Source organism: Columba livia, chromosome Z (assembly GCF_036013475.1).
Source record: "Columba livia isolate bColLiv1 breed racing homer chromosome Z, bColLiv1.pat.W.v2, whole genome shotgun sequence".
Lineage (NCBI taxonomy): Eukaryota > Metazoa > Chordata > Aves > Columbiformes > Columbidae > Columba > Columba livia.
The window spans coordinates 73,098,042-73,123,327 of NC_088642.1; the positions used below are offsets into that span (position 1 = coordinate 73,098,042).

General features: G+C 37.6%; 1 protein-coding gene across 4 annotated transcripts in view; it reads right to left on the reverse strand.

The window, feature by feature from the left end:
- Positions 1-1,125: 1,125 nt before the first annotated feature.
- Positions 1,126-25,286, reverse strand: part of SUSD1 (sushi domain containing 1) — a 44,789-nt gene continuing 20,628 nt past the window's right edge. For 3 of the 4 annotated variants that reach the window (XM_065046367.1, XM_065046363.1, XM_065046365.1), the window contains exons 8-15: positions 24,199-24,388; positions 23,096-23,190; positions 21,793-21,979; positions 13,864-13,957; positions 12,516-12,771; positions 7,914-7,953; positions 4,868-4,961; positions 1,126-2,226 (exon numbers count right to left, since the gene is read on the reverse strand). In XM_065046367.1, coding sequence (XP_064902439.1) covers positions 2,088-2,226; positions 4,868-4,961; positions 7,914-7,953; positions 12,516-12,771; positions 13,864-13,957; positions 21,793-21,979; positions 23,096-23,190; positions 24,199-24,388 — 1,095 coding nt within the window. In that variant the 3' untranslated portion in view covers positions 1,126-2,087. The remainder of the gene's footprint in view (positions 2,227-4,867; positions 4,962-7,913; positions 7,954-12,515; positions 12,772-13,863; positions 13,958-21,792; positions 21,980-23,095; positions 23,191-24,198; positions 24,389-25,286) is intronic. The other variant, XM_065046366.1, reaches the window with a different exon arrangement.

The window sequence follows — 25,286 nt, forward strand, 5'->3', positions numbered from 1 at the left end:
AGATAAGTACACAACAGATGAAGCCAGGCTTTCAGCCAGAGGTCAGGTTGCCAAGACTAAGCAAGGAGGCAAAGAGGGAAACTTGCAGGACCATAGCTGTCTTGGAGAACTGAAGATGGCAAGCAGTCCTGCCTGATGGCTTCTCCGTCACTGGTCTGTTCCTGGGTATTAATAAGCTGCACTGCTTTGCTATGCAGAGATGTCCAAATGAGTCAGTAAATACACTATGTGGATGTCTGGTGAAAAGAAATCTTGGTCTGAAAACATTAAGAAAATACAAGCTACATAAGGAAGAGGCACACAGAAAAGAAACTACTTGATGAAGGTTACATGTAGACCTCCAACTTTCCAATTATACCCAGTGACAAGATGGACTTCATGTTCCTGGTCTTGAATAACATACTGGATCTGGTTTAATAAAAGGCGAATGAGTTTTTCTTTCATAGATTATGGCACCTCTGTCACTTTAAATAATTTCCTGCCTCTCCAGCTCTCTCTTATTCAGGAACAGCTGCTCACGGACATCACAGGACGAGAGCTGCTGGAAAATGAACTAGAATGCAGAAGTATATACTGCTGTGCCAAACCTTGGCAACCTGTTCCATTGAGAAAGGGAATTACAAGCAGAATGTGTGAGAATGCGTTCCACAGCAGAAAAAATCAAGTAACAGTAACCCAGCATGAACAGTTAAGTTGTTCTTTCACCAGCAAAGGAAAACGTTACCAGCTCTTAATCACTAATGTAGACCAAGGAGTTCTTACTCAGCTACTAACTACTGAAAACTTAACTTGAAGGGCAGATTTAGTGAGCAGTGGAAATGCTGGGTAACAGAAATGGTATCTGCTCAGATCTGAAAAAGGCACCCCAGGTAGGTGCAGCAGTTAAAAACTCTCTCACGTAACTTTGACTGCAATTCTTCTCTGCTACCAACAATGAAGTCTGCTGTTACACTTTAAAATACCCTTTTTAAATACAAAAAAAGGACTTACACCACCTAGAGAGACAGAACATCTAAAAGTATAAAGCCAGCAGGAATCAGAAACATTTAAAATTCCAAGAAGGTGCATAATATATTCAAAGTGCTAAACCGCAAAACGTAACTTGGAAAAAATTACCAAACTGAGTAAAAAAAACCCAACTTTTTCTTTATTTCAACAGTTAACAGAAAATTATTTTGTTAGTATATCTCAAAGCAACTTCTGAGCAGGAGTGGAACCAATCAAAGACACGTGATTCTTTCTTACAGAAGAAAAATATTAACTGAGAATATGCCATAAGAAATTGATTAATTGTACTTTATTGACTCTAACCAGATGTTACACACCAGCTTATTAACCAGACAATGATTTAATGGCTTTACTCAGCTGTAATTATAGAACAGAAATTAGCAAAACTGCACTTAACAGAGATAGTTCCTTATTTCAATTAGTTTCACATGCCATTAAAACTGCTCAGCTTTTTGGCAAAAAAACCTGCAGTTTTATAGATTGGTATATTATTTGCAATTACTGCTAATTGCTACGAGCAATGACTGCAATATCTCTGGAACACATCTGTTGCTGACACTATTTAAATCTGACAATTTCATGGCTAACAACTCTGTACTTGTTCCTGAAGTACCATTATCCATGACTGATTAAAGTGTTTGACTTTGATACTGAGGAAGTACAATAACCACTTTATCTGATATAAGGGTTGATGTGCATTTTCTCTCATAATGGGCCAGTTTATCTGTCTAAAGGTATCTAAAGTAGCAGTTCATCCTCAGACAGTCTCAACTGAATCAGGGGATTATTCGTGTAATAAAGTAAAATACAGACATTCATCATCAGGCATTCACGTGGCTGGACTAGCTGAAAGTCAGTGGCCAACACAAAGGACACATGTTAATGTCTCTAACACAAACCTATTTGTTAAGGAAAGTTCTCCTTTACATATTACACCATTGGGAAACAAGGGGAAACAACTCCCAGTAACAAACACGTTCCAGTTGCCCATGCTACATATGTGTCGTGCAGATACATCCGTAACCAATAGATGCTGGCTTTGGTAAGAAAAGTCTATGCTGACTTCAGAGGATAACACATCAGAGAAGAGAGACATTTTCAGTCTCTGTGAATGACGATATAATCCCTGTTTGTGCCACGTCCATTGTAGCAGATAGATGTACAGCCTCGCAGGCTAAAGCTGCAGGTGGGGAGTGCACTGTGCTGTGGAGATAAGAGCTGTGAAAAGAAAAAAATCCAGTTAAAAAAATAATTGAAAAACCAGTTAAGATTCAAGTGTGAACCTGACAGAGAACATGCATCATACATGTGATAGAATAAATGACTGAGCTTCTAAAGTTTTTTGAAGACTTGAGGTGCTGATATAAATTCTGAAGATTGTAGCCAGTGCAAGAGGGGTAGGAAGCATTCCCACAGGGTCTGATGACTACCTGGCCTATGTAAACCTTGGCATTGACAACACTTGTGCCCAATGCAGATCTTCAGAAAGCTGAAGTTCTGACACTGTCCTTATGCATCTGAATGGGCATCATATATTAAGTGAAGCAAAGGATTAGAAGGAATGAAGCCAGGTCAATGTGTGACAAGGCACCTTAATAATAACAACTGTGGGCTAATGCATTTTTGAAATGAAAAAAACTTTACAATATCTAAGGAGATCAGCAGTCAGTCAGGCTGTGTGTTTTGTGAATCCAGTGTCAGACTTTTACTAACTGAGGAACAGTTAAAGCTGCTGTCAGCAACCAAGCAAGGGGGAATTCACAATCTGTCCCACTACAGTAACATGACATTTGAGGAAGCAGACATGTGGCAAGCTGGTGAGCACTTGAATACAGTGGTTCTTTGTGACAGAAGCTGCAGAACAGGAAACCTTACAGAGACCCCAAGAAATAATCTAACACCATTCACCCCACACCATGGCAGGATCAGCTGTAGCTGTGTCATTCCTGACAAAAGTTTAACCTGCTCTTGCAGACCGCCCAGAAGCCATGGTTTTACAGCATTTGCTGAAATCTGTTCCCATGCCTCCCTTTCCTACTGTTCAGAAGCACAGGGGTATGCTGCCCGTGGATGGCCCATGTACCATGGGCACTATGGACAGGAAGAAGTCTGTCTTCCTATAATGGCTCTCTGCGTATTTGTATATCATGCTTCACAGTTTATTCTCCTCCAGGCTAAGGAACACACTAGTAGATTAACCTTACTCGCAATTGGATCAGCCAGATTTCATGTCTCTCTTGTCAAGTTCCTTTGTCCCTTTTTCCTCATGAGCTGCATCTTTCTTGGAGCACAGTGCCTAAAACAGCACCATGGCTTTACAACTGTACAGGGCAGAAGGCTGATTTCACATGTTTTTTCAAAATACATTCTTACTTAGAAATGCATTAAACTGACGATTATTTAAAACTAAAAGAGTATTTGTTATTAATGAATATTACAGCTACCTCTTGTGAGCACTGTGATGGGTCTTATCACAAGTGACATATGGGTTTTCCCTTTTCTGTCTCCTACTGGGATGGGGCAGCTTTAATTCCTGCCAAGGATTCTGTCTCACTCCTTTTAAAAGAAGACTGAAATGGAAGTTCAGGATCTAATCTCTACACTCATTCACAACTGGTTCATATTCACACATGATTCTTCCAGTACTGCCTATTATCTTAAACAGCTTTCCTATCACCATTATGCTAATTGATTCGACACAGTTTTAAAAAGTATTCATATCCTCCTGTCACATTTCCACCAGAGAAACTGAAATAATGGAGAAGCCTTTCACACTGTGGCAGCCCAGGGATGCCCTTCTTCCTGCAACAATCCCACTGCCAGGAGTGCTACTTCTGATACTGAGACAGTTACAGCCCCTTCTGCCTCAAACATCGAAGCTGACTACGACAATGTTTTTCAAAACAATCAAGACTGCATGATCAAGTTTACCACTGCATCCTATTGCCAAGGGAACCAAGAGATCCCTTTCTCTAATTACTTAAAGAAAGACACCGTGGAATCTTTAATCTGGAATTTAGATTGTAAGAACAAATTTGAAATTTAGACAACTACAAATAATCCTAATTTCTCCAGCCCTGTAAAAGACTAGCTCCTTCTATTTCTGAATGCCAAACAAGCACCTTAAAAGATAAATGCTTGACTCACAGACCCCCAGCTGGAGGTTCCCAGCCATTCCAGGGACACAAGTCACAAGACTACTCTTAGAGATAAACATTTTAAAACAACAACAAAGACATATTTTTTAGTCTGATTTTACACACGCACAGACACTCACAATTATTTAAAGGCACACATTTGTTGTACCTTTGAAAGGAGGACAGTTAAAAAGTTGCTGCCCCTGCATGATGGATCATGAAACAGAAAGAAATCAATTTCTTACAAAATTCTAACACTTTTTTGTTGTGGCCTTTATCTAAGGATCAACTGCTACTGAAAAACAATCCTTCTAGACCTTTTGAATGAAGTTAGGAATTGGTTCCTCACATAAGAAAAGTACATCAATGTTTCTGTTGATATTACTTCACTTTTAGAGTAGCACAGCATATAAACTTTATTTAGTTATCATTAAATCAAAACACCTTTGAACTAAATTCCTGGTGCTACTTACTGTTAGAATCCTTCCTTTATTAAGATGAGCCCCATACCTTTCAGATGTTTTGCCAGTGATTGCATAGACATAGAGGGCATCAGTTCAAGGAATGGACAGCATTAATGGTCACTGAAGGAACTCTTGATAATAGTTTCTAACCACCTAAGAGGCCTAAACCAAGCAGGCTGGCAAAAAAAGAACTATCTGAAAAGATACATAAGCTTTGTACTGGAGGACTGCAAAAGTGGAGTTAATAATGATACATACCGTGCTGCTGAGAATGACAGGAACAGTATAAGGCAGACAGCAGCAACTGACCCTAATCCAACAGCAGTCATGTATTGCAGAGTGGGTGATAAGTCTGAAATAAAATATCAAACAATTCAAATGAATGAACATCAAATAGTATAGCTTCAGTCTGGTGACTGACCAATTAAGTCTGCTCAAAGCTAAAATTCTGTAACAAAACTCAGATGCTGGACTTACTGCTCAGTCAAGTAGTAATGGAACTTATTATCTAGTAGATACTGTCCAATTGAGGAAAATTATATGGTGTATATCTCAAAAATTATTATACTTCTCCATTCTTCAGTACCCTGCCTTTTTTTTTTTTTTTAATTCAGATACTCAATGTCAACATTTCTGGCAATTTCACTCTAAATCATATGCCAAGCTCATCTCTGGTGCCAGAAAATCCTAGTGCTTTATTAAATGGCTTGATGCATCTCCTTCAATTTTTTTTATGATCTGGGCATGACTGTTCTTCCCCATTCTTTTTTTTTTTTTTTCCCTCCCTTCCCAAGTGACAGAATAGACATAAGCCTGGCAATTACAGCCTTACCCAGGCCCATAATACCGAAACCCACCCAGGGACAGAACAGAAGGCTTACAGTGATTTGCTGTCAAAACCAGAATTACTGAGAACTACTGATGAAGATAATCTGAGAAAATAGAAACTCAATTGCTTCCCACCACCTTCATCACATCTTCAGCATTAGTCAAAGGTTACCTAAATGGTGTTTTAAAAGATGGACCCAGTTTCAAAGCAGCATATTGGGGTCCATCTTTTTAAATACCCTGTATTTCTTAGTGGATTTCCCACAGGCATCTAAGATGCCACATCTTCTTCCTGCAACATTCTGCAACTCTGCTGGCTCTCAAATATTGCAAGCGTTAGTATTTAATGTTTTAGCAAAAATTTTTATGTTTGTAAAAACGGCACTTATTCAGTAAAAATACTGTGTATGTCCATGATGAGAATCCAAGTGCCCAAACATCAGAAAAGCTACTTCTTTTACTTAAACTGAACCCTTTTTTGGCTCATCTGAATGCACCGGCACAAAGCAGGCTGGGCACTCACCCAAAACACCTTCGACAATTGATCTGAAGCACAAAAAATCATACAAAGTTATAAAAAGATCCTGGGCAGTTTACAATCTTTGCATGATACTGCTTGGTGAAGCACCACTCATATCTGTGCAGCACCTCTCACCTGTAAACCTGCTGTGGGTCTGGCAAAAAAAAAGAGTTTCAGACAGGGACTCTACAAGGAAAATCTGTTCAATCTACAAGAATGTTAAGTTTTGGTTAAAGTTGTGTCTGTCCTTATGTCACTGTAACACCGGTTTCCGTAAGCAAGTTATGCATCTGTAGACCAGATGAGAGCCCTCCATAGAAGTGACAGAACTGTCTTCCCTATAAATCATAGAGTATATTTAACACACTCAGAATTCCTTCTACTTACTTGTGACAGAAGGAAGTGTGCTTTTAACAGCTTTCTACCACTTTTTATGGCAACGATTTATCATGCAATGTGTATCTTTGTCTAGACAGCATGTGAAACAGGCCAGTTTACTTTAGATTTAATTTACAGATTTGTCTTCCACACAAGTTGAATTAAGAAACACTCCTCAAAGCGTTTGGTGAGCCAAAAATACTCTTAGCTGCACAAGTACATCAGACCATGGATGACACTTGGCTGGAAGTCCATTCAATATGAAGGTAGACAGATTTACAACAGAAAGTCAAAGCCTGACCTGTCCTACTCCCATCTTCCCATGCCCATTCTTTTAATCCCAAGACCAAAATCCACTGATGTGTAAGACAGTCTCTGATGATGCTCTGTAAGCTCATAAATGGCAAATTCAGAAGAGGACAGTTTTCTGTCTTTCCAGAGTTATTTTACAGCTCTTGCCTGTACAGCTCTAGCAATGGAGCTCTCATTGCTAGGGAATCCTTGATATTAAGCTGAGCATCCACAAACACAAACTGCCCAAATTAGTTATTCTAAATGTGGCAGTGAATGAAACACGTCACATGAGTAAACAACAAAATGCAACCTAGAAGTAAACATACAGCTGTCACCAGAAGATCAGTAATAGCAACAGTCACGCAAGGGTTTTGTGAACAGTAGAGGAGATGCACTTCAGGTGCTCCAGGCACCACATGATTTATTATCATTCAAAAGTACTGTTTCCAGAGTCACTGCATTTTCTAACTCCAATTTGTGAGCCTTTCAACTCAAAGGCAGAATTTAGAGTTTGCAGGGGACTCCAGTGGTTCCACTTTGTCAGGAGAAATGAATGTCTGCATTTTGCTGAAACGTGATGAAGTTGGTGAAGAGAGTACTTTCTACCATGGTGGAAAGGATGGAAACCGGATGTCTAGTGGATTCCAAACTCCTCTGAGGTAAACTCATTCACAGGCAACATTTTATAGTCAAAAAGAAAAACAAGGATAAAACCATGCTGAGAAATAAATTGGCTTTTACAGTTATGGAAGTATACTTTTAAGAAACTGTACTTCCAAGAACAAAAATTAGCCATATTTTTCATTTTTGCACAGTGTCTTTTATTGTCTTTAGTTCATAAAAGGACTTAATTCTCTGAGGACCAGCCAAACATACCAAAATAAATCATGTGGCTTCTAAAACATAGAAATTATCTTTTGTTTTACAAAAATATCTTTTTATCAATACAGAACTATCTTAAAACAGGCTTCTAAAATTTCACATCTTCTATGCTACAGACCCTTTGTGCACAAAAATTGCTGTAAAGATTTAGAAGTGATGCATAGAAAGAGTAATACTGAAAACGAGGGATAAACCAGAGAATCCACTTTAGAATGGATTACTGAATCAATTAGAACGGAATATCAAAGAGCAAGGCAACTTTTCTGCCTCTTACCTTTCCAGCCCTCAAAGTCAACCAATCGTTAATGGCAAATGAGGAAACAGCCACAGCAATTATCAATTTATGCTGTCAAGCAAAGCCACAAAACTTCTGTTGTCTCATTGAAGGAAAAATTGACTTACTTTTAATTTGTGCCCAAACAGCACAGGACTGTGTTTTCACCTGAAAAAGGAAACATAAAAATCTCTGTTTCTTATAAGATATATTTATTAACGTTAACACCCTCTGCAAGAGCAGCCATCCACAACATAATGTATTTTATTACTACTGGAAATTGAGTTAGTTATTTCCCTGGTAGCAGCCTCTGGCTTGTCTGAAAAGCTTATAAAATATAAAGATAGGATTTGAGACAGAGCTTTGATGAAAGACTGGCTCTAGTTTTTTAGATCATCACTCTTTCTTTCTTTCTTTCTGCAACCTAGGCACGCAAGTAACATGAAAGGATCTTTGAAGCTGCTTGGATAAGAATTCAGAATTTATTAAATGCTAAGATAAGGATGAATATGATGTATTAACTCTACCCCCATTTAGAATACATGTTAAAATATGGTACTTAATAGCATTTTTTTCAAACATCAGATGTAGGGTATCTTCAGTTATGACAACTTGCTTGGTAATTTTTAGCAATTTGAGTTGAAGACTTATAGTAGTTAACATTCACAATAGTTGAATAAAAGTTTATTAGCAATCTGCCTTTGCATGTGTTTAACAAGTTTGTGGGTTTTTCACAGTAAGATTTGGCCCCTGCACATCTTTTTCCCCCCAGCACTTCACGCTCATACATAGACAAGAAGTTCTATTCTAAGTTCTATTGTCTATTGTATAATTACTGAGAAGTCTATTTTTGTACTTCTTCTTTGTGTACTTTCCTCCTAAATGACTGTCACAGACATTCACAGAATACATACCCATGTATTTTTCATGTTTTGGCAAAATGTGTATTATGTTGCTCTGGTAACAGTATGTTTCCATAAAATGAAAGGCTACATTTTGAGGCATTGGCATGAAAGGACAAAGGCACATTTATAAGCCTAATCTTACTTTTGTGTGTCTGCATGCTGAACTGTGGACTCTCAGTGTTTCTTAAACTCATTTTTTATAAGAAATTTTTGGTTATGTAAAAAACCAAAACACTGACAAAGAAAATCCTCTTAGGAGAGGGACAAAAAGGAACAAGGGGTGGATTTAAAAACTCAACCAAATGCCAGATTCTGGAGGCAACGTTGTGAGTGCCATCATCTTGAAATAGCTACCCCTGTGGCACGCTGCAGTTTGGAGGAAATCAGTCATCTCCTGCATATCTGAGAAGTTACAGAGGTCCCAGGAATCTCAGCATTGCACTGATCTGCACTTTGTACTAAATCATAAACCCCTTCCTCTGATGAATTAGCACCTTCCCAGATAGTTATAAGTGAAATTACTCCTCCAAATACTTCAATGTCCACTGATCTCAAAGTCCATATTTCAACCTGGATATTCACAGGTAGCTAAACTGGAAATAGAAACCCCTTCCACAGACACACACTTAAAAGATTTCTGGAGAAAATAGAAAACATTTTTGCCATGCATATACACATTTCTCATCTGATTTTTTATTAGGCTAGTTTTAACAGACTCTTCTCACAATGGGGGTCATTTTGATTCAAATTTTTCAAAAATCTTACAGCATTTTTCCTGAGAAGACTGTATGTCATTTTCACCTTTCACAGGCCTGCTCTTACTCCTGTTGCATACATAAACTGTTTGATCCAAAAAATCTGATGCTGACACTGAACAAAATGTATGCTAAATAAATTAACCTCAAATAAGTTGTACTAAAGAAATTAATGTCAAATAAGTCTAAACTCCTAACATTTCTTTTTTAGTTCTTGCCTTTCAGTATAAGCCTTGGTTCTCTGCTCAGCATGGAATCCATAAAGTAATAATTGGAGATTAAAATAGGTACCAGATGCGTCTGAGTTATTTAATTAGCAGTATCCCTCATGGAGCAGGACACCTCCAAGGCTGGACAATTTGTTCCACGTAAGTAAGGTTTTCATGATAATGACGGTAAATTCTTGTTTGTTCCCAAATCCTCCCTTGGTCTCCATCATCCCCATTCTCCAACTGCCAAATTCAGTAATATGGAAAATGGTAATTTCCAGTATCTCCACCTTCCTAACTGTTTTTCATTTACATCCTCAACAATTTCCTCAGATCAGCCTTTTAACACATCTGAATATCCTGTACAAATGAAATATGCATTTTAAATCCTCTACCTTGAAAAATAAACTGAAAGTAAAAACCACACAGCAGACACCTATCTTAGGACCTCCAAATCTGAGATGGAGATAAATGTACATGCTCTCAGTGAAACAGGACAGCTTACTTGTCTCAACTGTGTCTACACAATTTTATCTGAAGTGATTTGCCCACCCTTACCACAAAAAAAAAAAAAAATTGTCAGTTATACTAAGGAATGATGGCAATAAAAAGTCACAACCAAGGCATGATTTTGCAGCATGTATTGTAGAAACCACACCATTCTCACTCAGCATGAAGGGGTCTGGAGCCAGAAGAGGCTCTGGAAGATGACAGAACATAAAAGTACAATAAAGGCAACATGAGTTAGGAGGTTATGACCTATATTTCATATGTGTCTGTATTCAAGTGCAAATGTGTTCACAAGTAAAACACACTACGGAAATGCTGATTTCACGTGTGTTAATAATTGAGGGCCAATTAAAGAACAGTTTGGTGTTTTTGTTTTTGTTTTTTTTTAAGCAGTCTTTTAAGTATTAACTGTTGAATCCAAATTCAGTTACCTAAGTAATCAGATTTTCAGAAATTCTCAAAACTGAACAACCCCCAACTTATAAATCAGAATTTCTTTACCTTCCTAATACCAACAATGACACAAAATACAAAGGCATGAGCATTGAAGATAAACCAGTAGTTCTGAGCCACGTGTCTAAGTTCCACTTCAAAGAATAGCTGAGAACCAAAGTTGTTTGGGATTTGCAATCCTTACAGTTATTTATAAATGTTGTATGTAACCTTGTGTACTTCGTCAAGTAACAAAAATCATACAGAAATGTGTATATCAAGATGATGCATTTAAATGGAAGGAAGCAAAAAGTAACTTCTACAAACAACAGTAATAATATTCCATTAAATCAGTGGCCTAGAAAATATATCTCTCAATGCTAAAGATGAAACATCAGGAAATAATTTATATGAAAGAGAAAGAATAATGTAATTTAGAAGCAGTTTAACAAACAGCTGCCAGAGATGCATAAGCAATCTGCACTGTTCTGAGCAAGAAAAGCCTTAACACAAGTAACAATAGGAAACGTTCCTCAGCATCAGAAAATACCAGAGGGAAAGAACTAGGGAAACCAGTGCATAAAACCCGAGAATACATAAACTGAGCTCAAGGATGTATTTAGGAGTGCCTGAAGTGGCTAAACTTGTCTACATTTGAGTGATTAAAAATCGTGCTCCACAGAGTAAATTTCTCTAAAATTTACAGTTGTCCAAATTCCAGGATAATTTGGGCTAATTTAACATTATTTATGAACCGAATGCTTTCTAATGTCATTTCCCTATTTATTCACTCACACAATCAAAAATTTATGACAACAGATTTGTATCAGGATCAGAAAAAGACTTTATCTGCGCTATAAAAGCTTCTTACACTATTGTTAAGGTAGATGCCACAAAAAACATACACTGCACAGACCAGCAGATACCAGTAACAGCTATTACATGTACTTGTTTTACTTCACTCACTTTGGACTGAAGCAGAGTTGTATTTCTTCACAGAACTTGTTTTCACTTATTGAGATTTGGGTGTAGGCTTTCAAGATTATTTACAAGTGACTCACAGATGAGTTTTTGCATGCCTCCCTGCTTTGTGCTGTATACACAAAGCCCCAAACTCTATTTTAATTTTTGGGGTGGCAGGGTGAGGCACTGTTTAAGCATGTTTTAATTTAGTATAGGTTGCTTTGTTCTGTTTTTATTTTTGACATTCAGGAAATGTATGCACATGAAAAATCTACCACCTGGCCCCACTGCTGAGACTTATGTTATAAAAAAATTACAAGCTGTTGACCCCTGAGATAGATAATGACTAGAAAACTACTGGCATAACAACATAATGGGAGGCAAAACACTGGAGCACTAAACAGGTGAGATGCATTTTTGTTTTTAATTAAAATACGTATTTACTTTAAAATTACAAAAAATAATGCTAGTAATATGCTTTTTTTCCCAAAAGGCTTTCCCAAGGGAGCTGGAGTTGAGATTCGTTGCTACCGGGAAGGTATTTTTCCTTGTCATTTGGAGAACTGGAATACTTCACTATAGAACATTCAATTAAAAAATGGCTGAGATTTCATTGCTAAGGAGCAATTTTCATACTCTCATACCAATCTCTTTCATTAACTCCTGGCCCGATAAAGACACCCTCAGTTACTGAGGGCAGTGATGGCCCTTCATTTTCAGTTTTTTCCACTGTTTGCCTTTTGGCATCCCAAGTTGCTCTAACATTACAATGACACAAATATCTGTAAAGAATGAGAAGAGTTATTTAAAGAGCTTCAGACCTAATCTAATTCTGTCAACTAACAGATCCTTACAACATCATAAAAAATTTAACACAAAGTGAACATTTTCCTCTTTTTTTCCCAGCAACATATCATTTGACAGGTATAAAGAAAAGGTTTTAAAACATCCATTACCTTATTCCACTCACTTATTATTCTCAAAACAACACAATACTCTTCTCCCAGCTTTAAAGGAGCATTATAAAACTTCCCGTAGTAATGTCTGTCTCCAAGAGCAATTGACATGTTATCAGCAACATCCTTCGCCTGAAATTCAGCTGCCACATATCCTTTAGCGTCAGTGGTGTTACCAAAGAAAGTTGCAGCAGCAAAGGAGTCACAAATAAAAGTGCTTTGCAAACCCAGAGGAAGGACAATCACTTGATAAAGACTAGAGTGAAACAAAAAAAAGTAAACATTAGCCCTCATTTCAATGTACTATACATCAGACAATCATTAATTCACATTGTCTTTACTACTTGTAAGCCCTTAACTGCTTTTTATTCTCAATGCCCAATATGAAGTCATCTTACACTAAAATATTGGTGTGTTCCACTGCATTTTGAAACAGAAGCACTGCATGCACAGCTCAGAGCTGATTCTTCTCATCAAATGGACACTCACTTCACATGTTCATTCCTGTTGCTCAGAAGAGCAAACTGAGTTATTGCAGGCTATTTCTTGCTCCTCTCGTCTAACACTTAAGTTCACCTACAAAACGTCATCATTGGTCTCTAAAACAATTCATAATTTCCCAGAAACAAGACATTTCTGTTTAAAGAAGGAAAGGACAGATAGAATTTGTAAACAGTTAATAAAATCTGTCTTCAGACCTCTCAAATCAATGTTCAGTCTGTGGTATCCAACCATAGAAAGAGTAATTACTAGTGCTATTACACAACTCAATTCCTGAAACATTACTAGCTTTCAAATATTTTCTGCTTTTGTGCAATGTTGAGTTACAGTTACAGTTTCCTTCTATCATAAATAGCACTTAGTAAGGTGTAAATCCTTTTTATCTAGAAGTACATTTTGGTAGTAATACACTAATATGAAAACACTATTTCAGAATATGCATAAATACAGACATGGTTCACCACTGCCTCTGGCTCTTAATAAAAAAAAATGTACTGCCTGCATGAGTTTGTTGGAAAAGAAAAATTACTTGCTTAGAGCTGTGCTTGGATCCATCAATAACAACCTACTGTGGCTTCACTGTGGACAAAGGAAAAAATAAAAAAGAAAAAACAACAAAACCAACAGCGAAAACTCAGAATTATCCAAACCAGAATTTTGTTCCAGAAAGCAGGGAACAATCTGAAGCCAAATATTACTCTGCTAAGGGACAAGAAACTGGGAGTTACAGTTTAAGTTTTCTCTAATCTCTAATACAAATATTCTAACCCCCAGAAGAAATTCCAGTATGTAAGTAACATAAAGCTGCAGAATGTTTCTTGAAAGGGTGAAGAGTGCAGAGACAAACCTGATCGGTCCATTTCGATCTTCTGCTTTCCGAAGTTTGAGCAAGGGTGCAGAACCTTTTACTGCCACAAATTCTACATCTGGGAAAGGGGGATCTAAAAGGTAAAAAAATCACCAGTGCTTCAGAGACTTTTCAGAAATACTTCAGGCATGAGGGTCCCTAGCTATTTTTTCCCCAAAAACTTCTTCTGTCAACTGAGCCTCAAACTCCTGACTGTTACAGTCTGCACGCAACATAGTCTGGTCAAGAAAAACTAAAATAAAACAAATAAGAGCATGATGGCATGGCAACCTCAACTCAAACCCCTGTATTGAAGTTTATCTGCCAGCTAGGGAAAACAGTTATGCCCCCAAATGGTGACAGACCACAGAGAAACAAGACAGGAAAGATTTGTTGGAAGAAGCAGCATTATTTATTAAACTAACTGAAATGGTCAAGAAGAAAAAGATGAAATTGCAATCACACAGCCCACTGCAAGAAATAAAATAGAATGAATAAAGGAGAATTAAGGCAAAAAACACTTTCAAGAAGGCAACTTCCTTAGTTACTGCTCACAGTCAGCTAGCAATATCCACCCCTTAAACTGGATTTAAATATGAGTACAGAGCTGCAATTTGTTTTAGTGGGAATTTGCATCAACACCAAAACTGAACAAACACTTCTGCCTCTAATTTCAATGGCAATGACAACAGCCGCACGCTGACAGAGACCAGTGCTGTGGTAATGGAAACTACTACTATCAGTCTTGAAGAAGAAGCAAAAGAACTTCAGTGTGTACAACCAATGGGGCAGAGTGAGCAGCACAGATACTACCTACCCCAGAAGTCCAAAAGAACTAGCAGAGATATTTACAGGCTTGGCAGTTTGAAGACTGGTCTACCAAGCTCCTGATATGATATCTGCAGTAAAAAATGCAGTGCTCATATACAGAAAACCAAGGCTAGAGAGCACTGTTAGAAAGAATAATCAGTGCCACGGAGACAAACCAAACAAAACTGATGCAAATTTGCTGCATTTAGGCCACATCAGGCGTTGCTTGCTGAGATGCACGTATTTTTAAAACAGCTGGAATACAGACAGCTGCACATATATGTTGAATTTTGTTAATAATCATGGTGCAAAGTCCAGGTGTGTACAGATGAATTTTGCTGCTCAGTGTTAGTGTACAATAAAAGCAGTATGGAGACATTACACAAGAACTGAATCACCTTTGTGGCTGTTTTGCAGAACCAGGATGAAATCCACCACTAGAAAGTACAAGGTGATACATCTGGGGCTACTAACAAGATTTTTTTTGCTATATGTTGTAAGCTCCTTTGAGTAGTTGGAAGAGTATATGAGTACATCTCAGAATGAGTGTTAGTCACCAAAATCATAACAGAAAACAAAAACAAAACAAAAAGACTGTGAAACAAGGTTTCTGTAACTCTAGAATAGTATCCCCAGAGGTACCGAAGGCCCAGGAGTGATCATTTCAGTGTCTGAAGTTCCAGTCACCAGTCCAGCAGAGCTAAGTGAAATCAGTGCACAGGATGGCTACAAGAAAGATCCAAACAAAGGAGAAATTGTCTTTCAGCAGGGAACCAAAAGCTTGTCTTTTTAGCCTATGAAAAAAAAATTTGAAAGCCTACATGATCTCTGCTTTAAATCGATGAAACATGGAAAAGGAACAACTTAAGCACAGAGTGCCTAAAATAAAGACAAGAGGCCATACAAGCATCCCTAGCAAGAAAATCCCCACCTTGACCTTGGCAAAAATCATCCTGAAAGCTTACCAAGTCAAATGAATTGCTCTGGACCTTCACCAGGTCCTCTTCAAAACGAGGCTATGAGTGAACTACCAGTGAAGAAACCAGCTATGAATGTTTAGGATTGAAATAAGATTAGTATCTAGCAAATCCTTAATGTTTTGCAGTGCCTTCCCCCTGTCAGAGACAGGGTAGCTTTTTGTTTGGTTAGGTCATTTTGGTGTTACAGCACCAGGAATACACAGAACATAGCAAGAAACGCAAGCGCATCCAGAGATAGTCCCACTCGAAGCACTCCACTGTCATAGCAGTGCTATGTTACTAACACTTGGACATTGCATACTGAGGCTCATTTTCTGCAATAAGAATCCATGCACTCAGTCTCCCTCTGAACTCGAGGCCAGGCTGTAGGAAAGAAACACCAGCTAGGAGGGGCCTACGATTGCAAACAACACATGCCTCAACACGGGAGCAAACGCTCGCTCAGTGTTATACTGTAATCACGCGCTTCAGAAAAAGCTGTCACATTGGAAGCACTTTACTATTACTTATCATGAAAGCATTTTGCAATGGAACAGCTGCATTTATTTCTTTAATCCTGGAAATATGCTGTTTACTTCTTGTATTAAAGCCCTGTTTTTGCCAATAACTATGGACCACAGAGGCAAACTGTTGCAATGCAAGGAACATGACCCTTTTATGACATTTGCCAGTAGTGATAACAGGAATATTTAAAGCCTTTCCTGTCATCTCATCCTTTGTAAAGCTCTGAAGCTGTAACTCTGGGACAACACTGTGCTACTTACCTTTGCACATATAATGCTGGCAAGAAAGGTTCCAAGTTTCCTATACACAGACGGATCAAAAATGAATGCACAAATCCATTTCTGTCCCACCCTACATATGGATATGCACTAAAACCTGTTAAACTGAATGATTTCTGCCTTACTGAAAAAACTTTAGCTTGGTGGCAGCATAACCCTCTCTACAGCATCCCTTCACCATTTTGTGCTAATCATAAAGCTTTAAAAATAGAATAATGGAATTGAACCTCAGAGTCCAAAACCAGACGGTAACTCTTCTCAAGTTCAGGGAAGTCAAATGAAAGATTCTCTTAAGGCCAAGTTCTAACTGATATAACCCTCTCCTGAAATAATGCGATTTGTGTGATCTTCATTTCCTGCAAACAATGGTTACTTGAGGGCTTTATGTCCAAAAATTTTTTTACTGCATTTTAAAACAAGGAAGTCATAAACACTGCTGTATTTTTTTTTTTTTAAGGTAGAGGTACTGATGCAATCAAAAAGCTTCTTTAACCATTTTTATTACTGTCTGAAGAGTAATTAGGTTTACATATTACAGATTAATTGCTTTAATAAAAACTAAGAATAAATTTTTAACTCGGAGAAAGACATTACTTAAAGAAGGGAGAGAAGGAAGTAGGTTAAATAAACCAAGAACACATCTACAGAAAATAATTATTTAAATCTTTAAAGATTGTATCTTAAAAATGGAAATACTAGCAGAGTGTACGTGTGATATTTTCATGTATAAATTCATAGCAAAAAGAGCTTACAATCTATCTTCCTCCCCATTTTAGCCTATACTTGAATTGTTTTTTTTCTCATTTGCATTTCATCTATTTTACTTAATGCTAATTACGCTAACATGTTGAGAACAACAAAAAGGCTGATGCACATACATCACTATAACTACTTAAAGGACTACCTGAAGCAATATGAAAGAACTCCCAGTTCACACAGACTGTTCAGCATGTACAGCATTGGCTATAAAGTATAAACTGTACCACCTATATTAAGCGTTTTGTAAACAGACTGATAGATGTGATCAGAATGATCATGACTTCACAAATATTTATGAAAAAATTGTTTATATTAAGGAGGCCAGAAAAATAACAGGGAGGTGGAGTTCATATAAAATTAAATATCATGCATTTGAGTAGTGTCTACATGAAAATTAAAAGTGCATGCATTAACATGTGTATGAAAGTGTTTACAGGATTCTCAGCTAATTTCCTACGTACATTAAAAAAAAAATATATCACGTTCAGGTTTAAAATCACTCCCCTTTTCCCATTAGACAAATCAGAAACTCCCTTCTTTGCAACATTTGTAAGCTGAAGCTTACACACATCTGAAGCTTCACGCTGTAATGGATTGTCTCTCTGCAGGTACGTGATACGCTGTCAGAGCACCACATCTCTAACCATCTTTCATTTCCTCACTAAGAAGTAGGTTTAGTCTTTTGCTCTTCTTCTCAGATCTTAAAGCAGTCCCTTTATGAAAGAATGAATGTAAACCTTTTCCATCATACAACAGAGAAACACAATGTGTCTTTCATGTGTGTGTCTACATCCATGGGTGGGCAAACAAATTAGACATCACAAACGGATCTGTAATGTCATACATTTTCACATACTGAGACAAAAGTGCAGAGCTCTAGAAGATTATAGTCATTATGTGATGGAACTCATTCTTCTAATTCAAGTAACTTTCTAGACTCCCTGTTTATGAGTCTACTTTCTGACTTATGTGTTCATACAAAGAGAGAGACAATACATATTCAAGAGTATGTGGCCTGCAGGGAAACCCTGAAATAAACCAAAAAGAACAGCTGCTGAGAAACATGGGAAATATTACAACTGTTTGACGTACACAGGCTCGAGGTCAAAGCTACCCAAACCCACTGGAAATTGCGTGTACAAGTATGTAGAAATGGCAGCATGTGGAAACAGTAAGCATAGAACCAACTCAAAATACACCTTGATTCTAAGCTAATAATTGAGAGTAGAAAGAGTAATCAGAAATCATAATTGATTCTAAGATGAATTATTTTACAAGAGGAAATGTAATCCAGTAATTCAGGCACAAAATATCTGTTCCTAGTGTCAAGAAAAAATTCTGTCTTACGATGTCTTAGGTCACAATGTTCTGCTCCAAACTAAAAAATGATAGGCAGACACTGCAAATAAGTAGGCATTCATGGAGTTCCCAGAGACCACCATTTTGTTGCATCCATCATACAGAATCTATGCCAAAGCAAAACTTGCAAAGAGATTCAAATACCAACAGTATTTTTATGTAGCTCAACTGAAGAAATTACTCTTATTTATGACATTAGAAGCAAAAGCAAAAGCATTAGCTCTTTATTATTCTGTTTTGCAAACACTTGTAAATGGTTAGAAATTCAGCCTTCTTGAATTTGTATGTGAAAACAAATAATGAAATTAACCATGCCTTGTCTAAGCATGCCTTAATAAATGATCTTCAAAAATGGAAAGATACAGACCCATGTGTAGGACAGAAAGAATGAATGAGAAAGTATACCCACAAGAGACTCCTTTCTTATAAACTGATATGAACGGCCTTCTTGCTTAAAAGACAATGTTGCTACCATCTTTTTACAACTGTAATATAATCATTGCCTAATAATTTTTCATAACTGACTCAACTTCCTATCTCAAGTAGACATGTGCTGAGAGCATGTCTGAAGTAAGCTAAGAAGACACAAAAGACCTTGCAATATGCCTGTTACTGGAAGTGTGAAAGGAGCAGAATTTCAATGATCCATGAAGCATGTGCTAGACTGTATTTACCATCCACAAGATGACGGGCAAAACCAAGTTTGTGCTCATCACATAACTATTTTTAAAGGATGCTACTTGTCAGGGAGAAAAGCAGGCTTCTAAATCCTAAGTTTTAGGTTTTTTTCTTTAGAAAGACTATGGATATAATATATCCTCATTCAGGAGAGGTATAGATACTCAAAATATAGAAGTAGCTTTCTTAACATGCATTTACAAATCTTCCTCTTTGAAAAAAGACCCAGCCTTATCTCTAGGATTTACATGTTTATTGTATTCTGAAACAGTCTTTAAGAACTTACACGGATGACTATCTGTTGTCAGGAAATTAAGTCTGTTACGCAGTAGTCATCCAACCATCTGGGACATGTCTCTTCACAGTACTTGAAACTTGACTGTTAAGGCTTCCCTAACTCAAAATTCAGGAGGCATGTGCCAGTCAAGGAGATACAACATCTGAATTTGCCCATAACTGGGCAAACAGACCAACCGACTGTGCATTTGTTAAAGGGTGCAATATGAAACCTTAGGCAACAAATGAGGCCACCTCCAGTACAGTAACAGTAAAACACTTTCGTAAGTCTCAGATTCCTTGAAGCCTCTGGGCTTAAGCTGTATCTCACATTTCTACAGTACTATGTAGCCAGAAAACAATCAGAGCCAGAAAACACTTTTCAGACTTAAGCTGGCAGATAAAACAGAGATAATTTCAACCACCAAACCACAACTATCTGGTTTAACAACATACATGATCACAAAATAACTGGACAAATGAAGAAGCAAATTATACAGCCACTCTAAAAGTAGAAATAGTTTTTTATAAAATTAAATTGCTTGTACAGATAATGCAATTCCTGAAACATAAGGCACAGAAGTCAAAGAGACACTGTCAGAAGAATTACTTCAACTGTATCTTTTTCATCTTGGATAAGCTGAAATTGCAACAAAAATAATATCTTATTTAGATTATAATTATTTAGTGAGCTTTGGAGCGTGATCACTCTTGGCTTTTTAATTTTCACTCAATTTCAACTGCAATAAGACCTGAATTTTTTTTTTTTGCTTCCATTAAAAAACAAACAAACAACAAACCACAACACAATATAGAGTGTTTGCATAGCAGATTTTAGTTCAAGATTCCTAATGACAGAGCAACACATACCTTATATTTTTCATTGAAAAGAGTAACTACTACCAGATATAAAATGGCTTGTGTCACAGGATTTCTTCAAAATGGAAATGACCTAACTTTTACACGAAGCCCTTTTCTGGGGTATTTGTTAAGCACTAACTCAGCAGAGAGGGAAACACGCCAGCTGCCAAGGCACAAATACCACTTCACACAGCACCTGCTGCAAAGTGTTCTCTAGAGCTCAGCTGAGTAAGCGACCTGACGCAATCCTGCAGACTTTAGGAAATACCACAGGATGACAGAGTAAAGAGCTATGCCTTTACTTTGGGTATGTATTAAAAAATTACTTCAGTCAACCAAATTCTGAGACAGCTTATTAGTTTTCACAAAGCTACATGTACTCATGGCTGCTACTTTCAAGTGAAAGCCAGCAAACTCCTGAAAAGGAGTTATGAAATGGTTGCTGTCATTTAACATAAATCCAGGTAATTGTATATCCTAAACAGCATCTTTAGGAAACAATATATGTTTTGCCTTTGTGAAGCTTAAAACCCCTAGATTTACCGTTAAAAATACTGTAATACTATCAGTTTCAAAACCACCAGAAATCCCCAGTTCTTCATAAGCTGTTAGAAGAGAACCAGTTCCATCTAGTGGCTGAACATTACAGACCCTCAGCTTTCACATTTCTTACCTATTCTGATTTGTGTCCCCAATGGGAAGAGTGATACCAGCACCAAACACTGCGCTTCACAGTGTAACACTAATAACCTAATACAGAAAGTCTGACAGTACAGGGATGGTGCAAGACTGCTTTGAACAAAAAACGGGCTAAAAAATGACAGATTTTTTTTTTTCTAATTGTAGCTTTTTAGTGCGATACAAATATCTTGCTAAACAGTGAAGCCAAGACTCTCCCTACAGAACCATATTTGCTCAAATGCCTTTTATATTTTGCACTCTACCAATTAGACATGAAGGTGTCTGCCTGAGGTACTTGCAGAGGCCTCTGTACTTTGGGTCCTTGCAGACTTTACTGATATTTGTTGTCACAAATACTCATACAAAGTGCAGTTGTGCTGTATCTCCACTTCACAGTGGAGAGAACTCGAACTGAAAAAGTGACTGAGCTTCTAGCAGGGCAGGGAATTTAAGCCAGCTTGCCTAGATACAAATCCCATGTCTAACCCATCAAATTATTTTTTCCCTCCTGCACCAAAATGACACTTCAAAACATCACACACCCATTTCTCTCCCCCTTCTACTGCTGACCTGTCAATTCTATGAAATCTTTGAAAACAAAAAACAATGAAAAATTTTGAGCATGGAAAGAGAAACTTTGACAATCCAGTACACAGCAGTGAGATCAACAGTGTTGTTTCACTTCAGCTTCTTGCCCCCAACGGGTGCTTTTGTAAATACAGCAAATAAACTGCAGGACCTACCTGTGATTTGTGTTGTCATGGAAACGAGCAGTGAAAAATTCAGTGCTACCATGGAAATATTAATAGAGTAATTCGTGCCTGGCTGCAAATCAAAACAAACTTCTGGAGCCTGCTTGTGTGTGGTAAGGTTGAAGGTCATTTCATGAGAGAACTCCTTCTGATACCAACGCTGGCCTTGCACATGAAACTGTAATGAAACAATCATGGCATGGAAATGTTTTAATATTATCACTTTCATTCAGTCATTTCATGCTCTAAATTAGAAGAAACAGCAGAAGAAACCATCACTGCACACAGAGTGTCAAAAATGTTGGCACTGACAGTTACTCAAATTCAAATGCTTCCAAAATTTGACAGGAATGGCAGACCCTCTTGATCAGTTCTGACATTGTCCTATTCTTTCACTTCTCCTCCTAGTCTATCCTCTTCATTATTAGTACTATAGTTTCCTTCAAGTCTTGATTTCCTGCTAACATATAGGCTTCCAGTAACAGTGCACTTTCATTGTAGTATGCCATCATGGTACAAAGTGATGAGTTAAACAAGTAAGCTCACAAGAACACCTCTCCAGTTTGACCCTGGGGATCAAATCAAAATCTAGTCATTCTGACCAATGTCAAAATGCAAAGTACCCTCCAGGATCTGCCACAGACAGACATGTTTCCAGACAAATTTACAGACCTATGGGGTTCTTTTGTTTGTTGCAGTTGGATTTTATGCATGTTTGTTTTGTTGTTGATGTCCCAAATTATAACGAAGTTATTAAATTAAGGCCTCTGTTAACGAAAACTAAAATGCTTGCTGTATTTTAATAATGTGCTAATTTTCCTTTAAATAGATCCTATGCCTATAGATAGTCTTGGAGCACCTCTTAGCACATGGAGATATGAGACAACAGCAGGTGGTCACAAGTCCTGGCAGAGACAGTTGATGCAAGAATGCCCTGCTGGGAGGAGGGAAGATTGAAGGCACATCACAAGGTGGAGTGGGCTGATTCCATAGAATTGGAACAGAGTTGGCTGAAGCCTGAACATGACAGAGTTGAAAGTATAGGGAACACAAAAAAGAGTACAACGGGGGAAAAAAACAAGCAAGAAACAGGAGACTTGTACAAAAGAGCATAGTGGTGTCTTTCTTTCCTGAAGGTTGCTATGCAAGCTTACACCCTGGGTTTTTATGACAGACATTATTATAATGAGGAACACTGCTAGCAGTGCATGTTTGAAAAATTACATGGGTTTTGTTTCACACAGGTGACTGATATAATTGGTTTTCTGGATTCGAAATACAGATTGTCACTTACTGAGTATCTGTCTTCCACACCAGTTCCCCTGACATTTCTCCGCCATTTCAAGCAGGTATCATTAAAAATTAATACGTTATTGAAAGCTTCCTTTACTGTAGAGACAATAAAAAAGGGAGAAACTTATTACAAAACTTCACCTTCTTCAACTTAATTGAACTAGAGTACCTGAAAATTTAAAAAATGGTTTTGTTTTTATTCTCTTCTGAGAAGGAGGTAGAATCATATTTATTTCTGAATGAACACAAACAGTTAATAAAACATGAACTTTTTTCAGAGAAAATGTATTTTGGAAAAATGTAAGCACGCTATTCAGGAAATCAAGACAGGATTTATTTGTCCAGACCTAGGGAGGTTAAAATGACAGAAAGGTCCAGGGCTTCAGAGCTTCTGACAGAAATAAAATTATCAGAGAACTGTTTGTCGCAATTGATGCCCTTTAAGAAACAGCACATGAGAAAAATGCATATTTGTGGATTGCAAGGGCAACTGCTTCTCAAGGTCTGTCTCATTGGAATTAGTATGTCAGAAAGCAAGCTTAAAAGTTTCCACGACCAAATTACTACAGAAGCCTGCTGCTGGAATATGCCTTTTCCACAACTATTAATTGTCAGAATATTGCTCATCACTGCTAAACATAGGAACATTATCTATAATGCTCACATCACTTAAGATTAGTACCGCACAGCTCAGCAACAGGGAATTCTCCCACAGACAGAGAACCAGTTTTCAAGGCAAGCAATGGAAACCAGTAAGTAGCACTACCACAGACTGAAATTCCCAGCATGTAGCCAGGAATGCCACTGCACCAATCCTGCCTCAGCCAGGAGACAAATCCTGAAGAAGCAAGTTTGACAAATCTTTCTGAAGGGCACTTACTGCCACTGCTCTGTTTGCTTATGCACTCAATGGCCACAGGGAGCAGAAAGCAAAACATCTTTCAGAAACAGAGGGTGCTGATGGTGGCTACATGTGTGTAGTCAGCATAAAGAATGACACAGTCCAGGAGACACTCTGTTATTCTGAGTGCTAGACTCAAAACAGTGAACTATGCAGCACAGTAAGTTATTCTATAAGCATATAGAATACAAAACACAACCTACCCTTTGTTTGAACTGCTACTGTAACTGAAACAGTGATGTTTGTGGAAGAGATGGTAGTAATATTCACCAGGTAGTTAATGCCAGAGCTGAGATCTAAACACACCTCTGGATTATCTTCACTTGTAGTGATGTTAAATATCACGTCTTCAGAGAAGTTCTTGTCATCCCATCTTTGGCTCAGTATGTGAAACTATTGAAGGATTAAGAAAAATTATGGTGCAATTGGTTGTGGCTCTCCAAAATTCAGAATGCTAGTTCAATTAAGCCTTAGAAACCTAGGATTACATCTTTTTTAGAATGTAATCTCAATCAAGAAAATAGGCTTGTGACTGACCTTTTTGGTGCAACAGGATGGTTTAATAAATTAGATTTTTAATTTATTCTGGCTGTTAAAATTAACATTTTTTCATATATTTCAACAATGAACAGAAGGAATCTATAATGTGGACCCCACAAACAACTCCAACACAAATAGTAAGGTGTAAGTAAATATTCTTTCTTGTTTACAGCACACAGATGGAAACTACATCTGCTTGCTACTTTCTGTTCTTTTTTTTCTAGCTTTTCTTCCCTCCCTTGCAGAAGCAGTCGTAAGACTGAATGCCAAACAAAAGTAAAAGACAAGCTTCCCTAAGATCGTGCTGTTGCAGTGAAACAGAAACCTGTCGTTTGTATGAGATGGACAGACAAAACTCATCCAGTTGAGCTCAAGACAGTCCAGACTGTGTTCTGAACTTTACTGCATACACTCTGTACCTACATTATCCTACGTTTTCATTATTCTTAAGTGTCCTGCAGATAGCTGAATTCAGACAAAAACCCATGCACAGAGCACATTACACCAGGGATCCATAGCTTGCCTGTTATGACTGGGTACATGAAAAGCACTTGTTTTGAACTGTTTTGCTAACTTGGAACTTGTTTTTTCTATCTCAGTAGTGTTCAATAAAAGCAGTCACACTAAAAACACATTGGTTTGTAACAAAGGAGAAGAAAGACAGGTTGTTTTCCCAAATTATCACACAACCTTGAAACATATTTTCCACATTAAACTATCCCTCTTGGAGATCCTAAAAAAAAAAAACTTT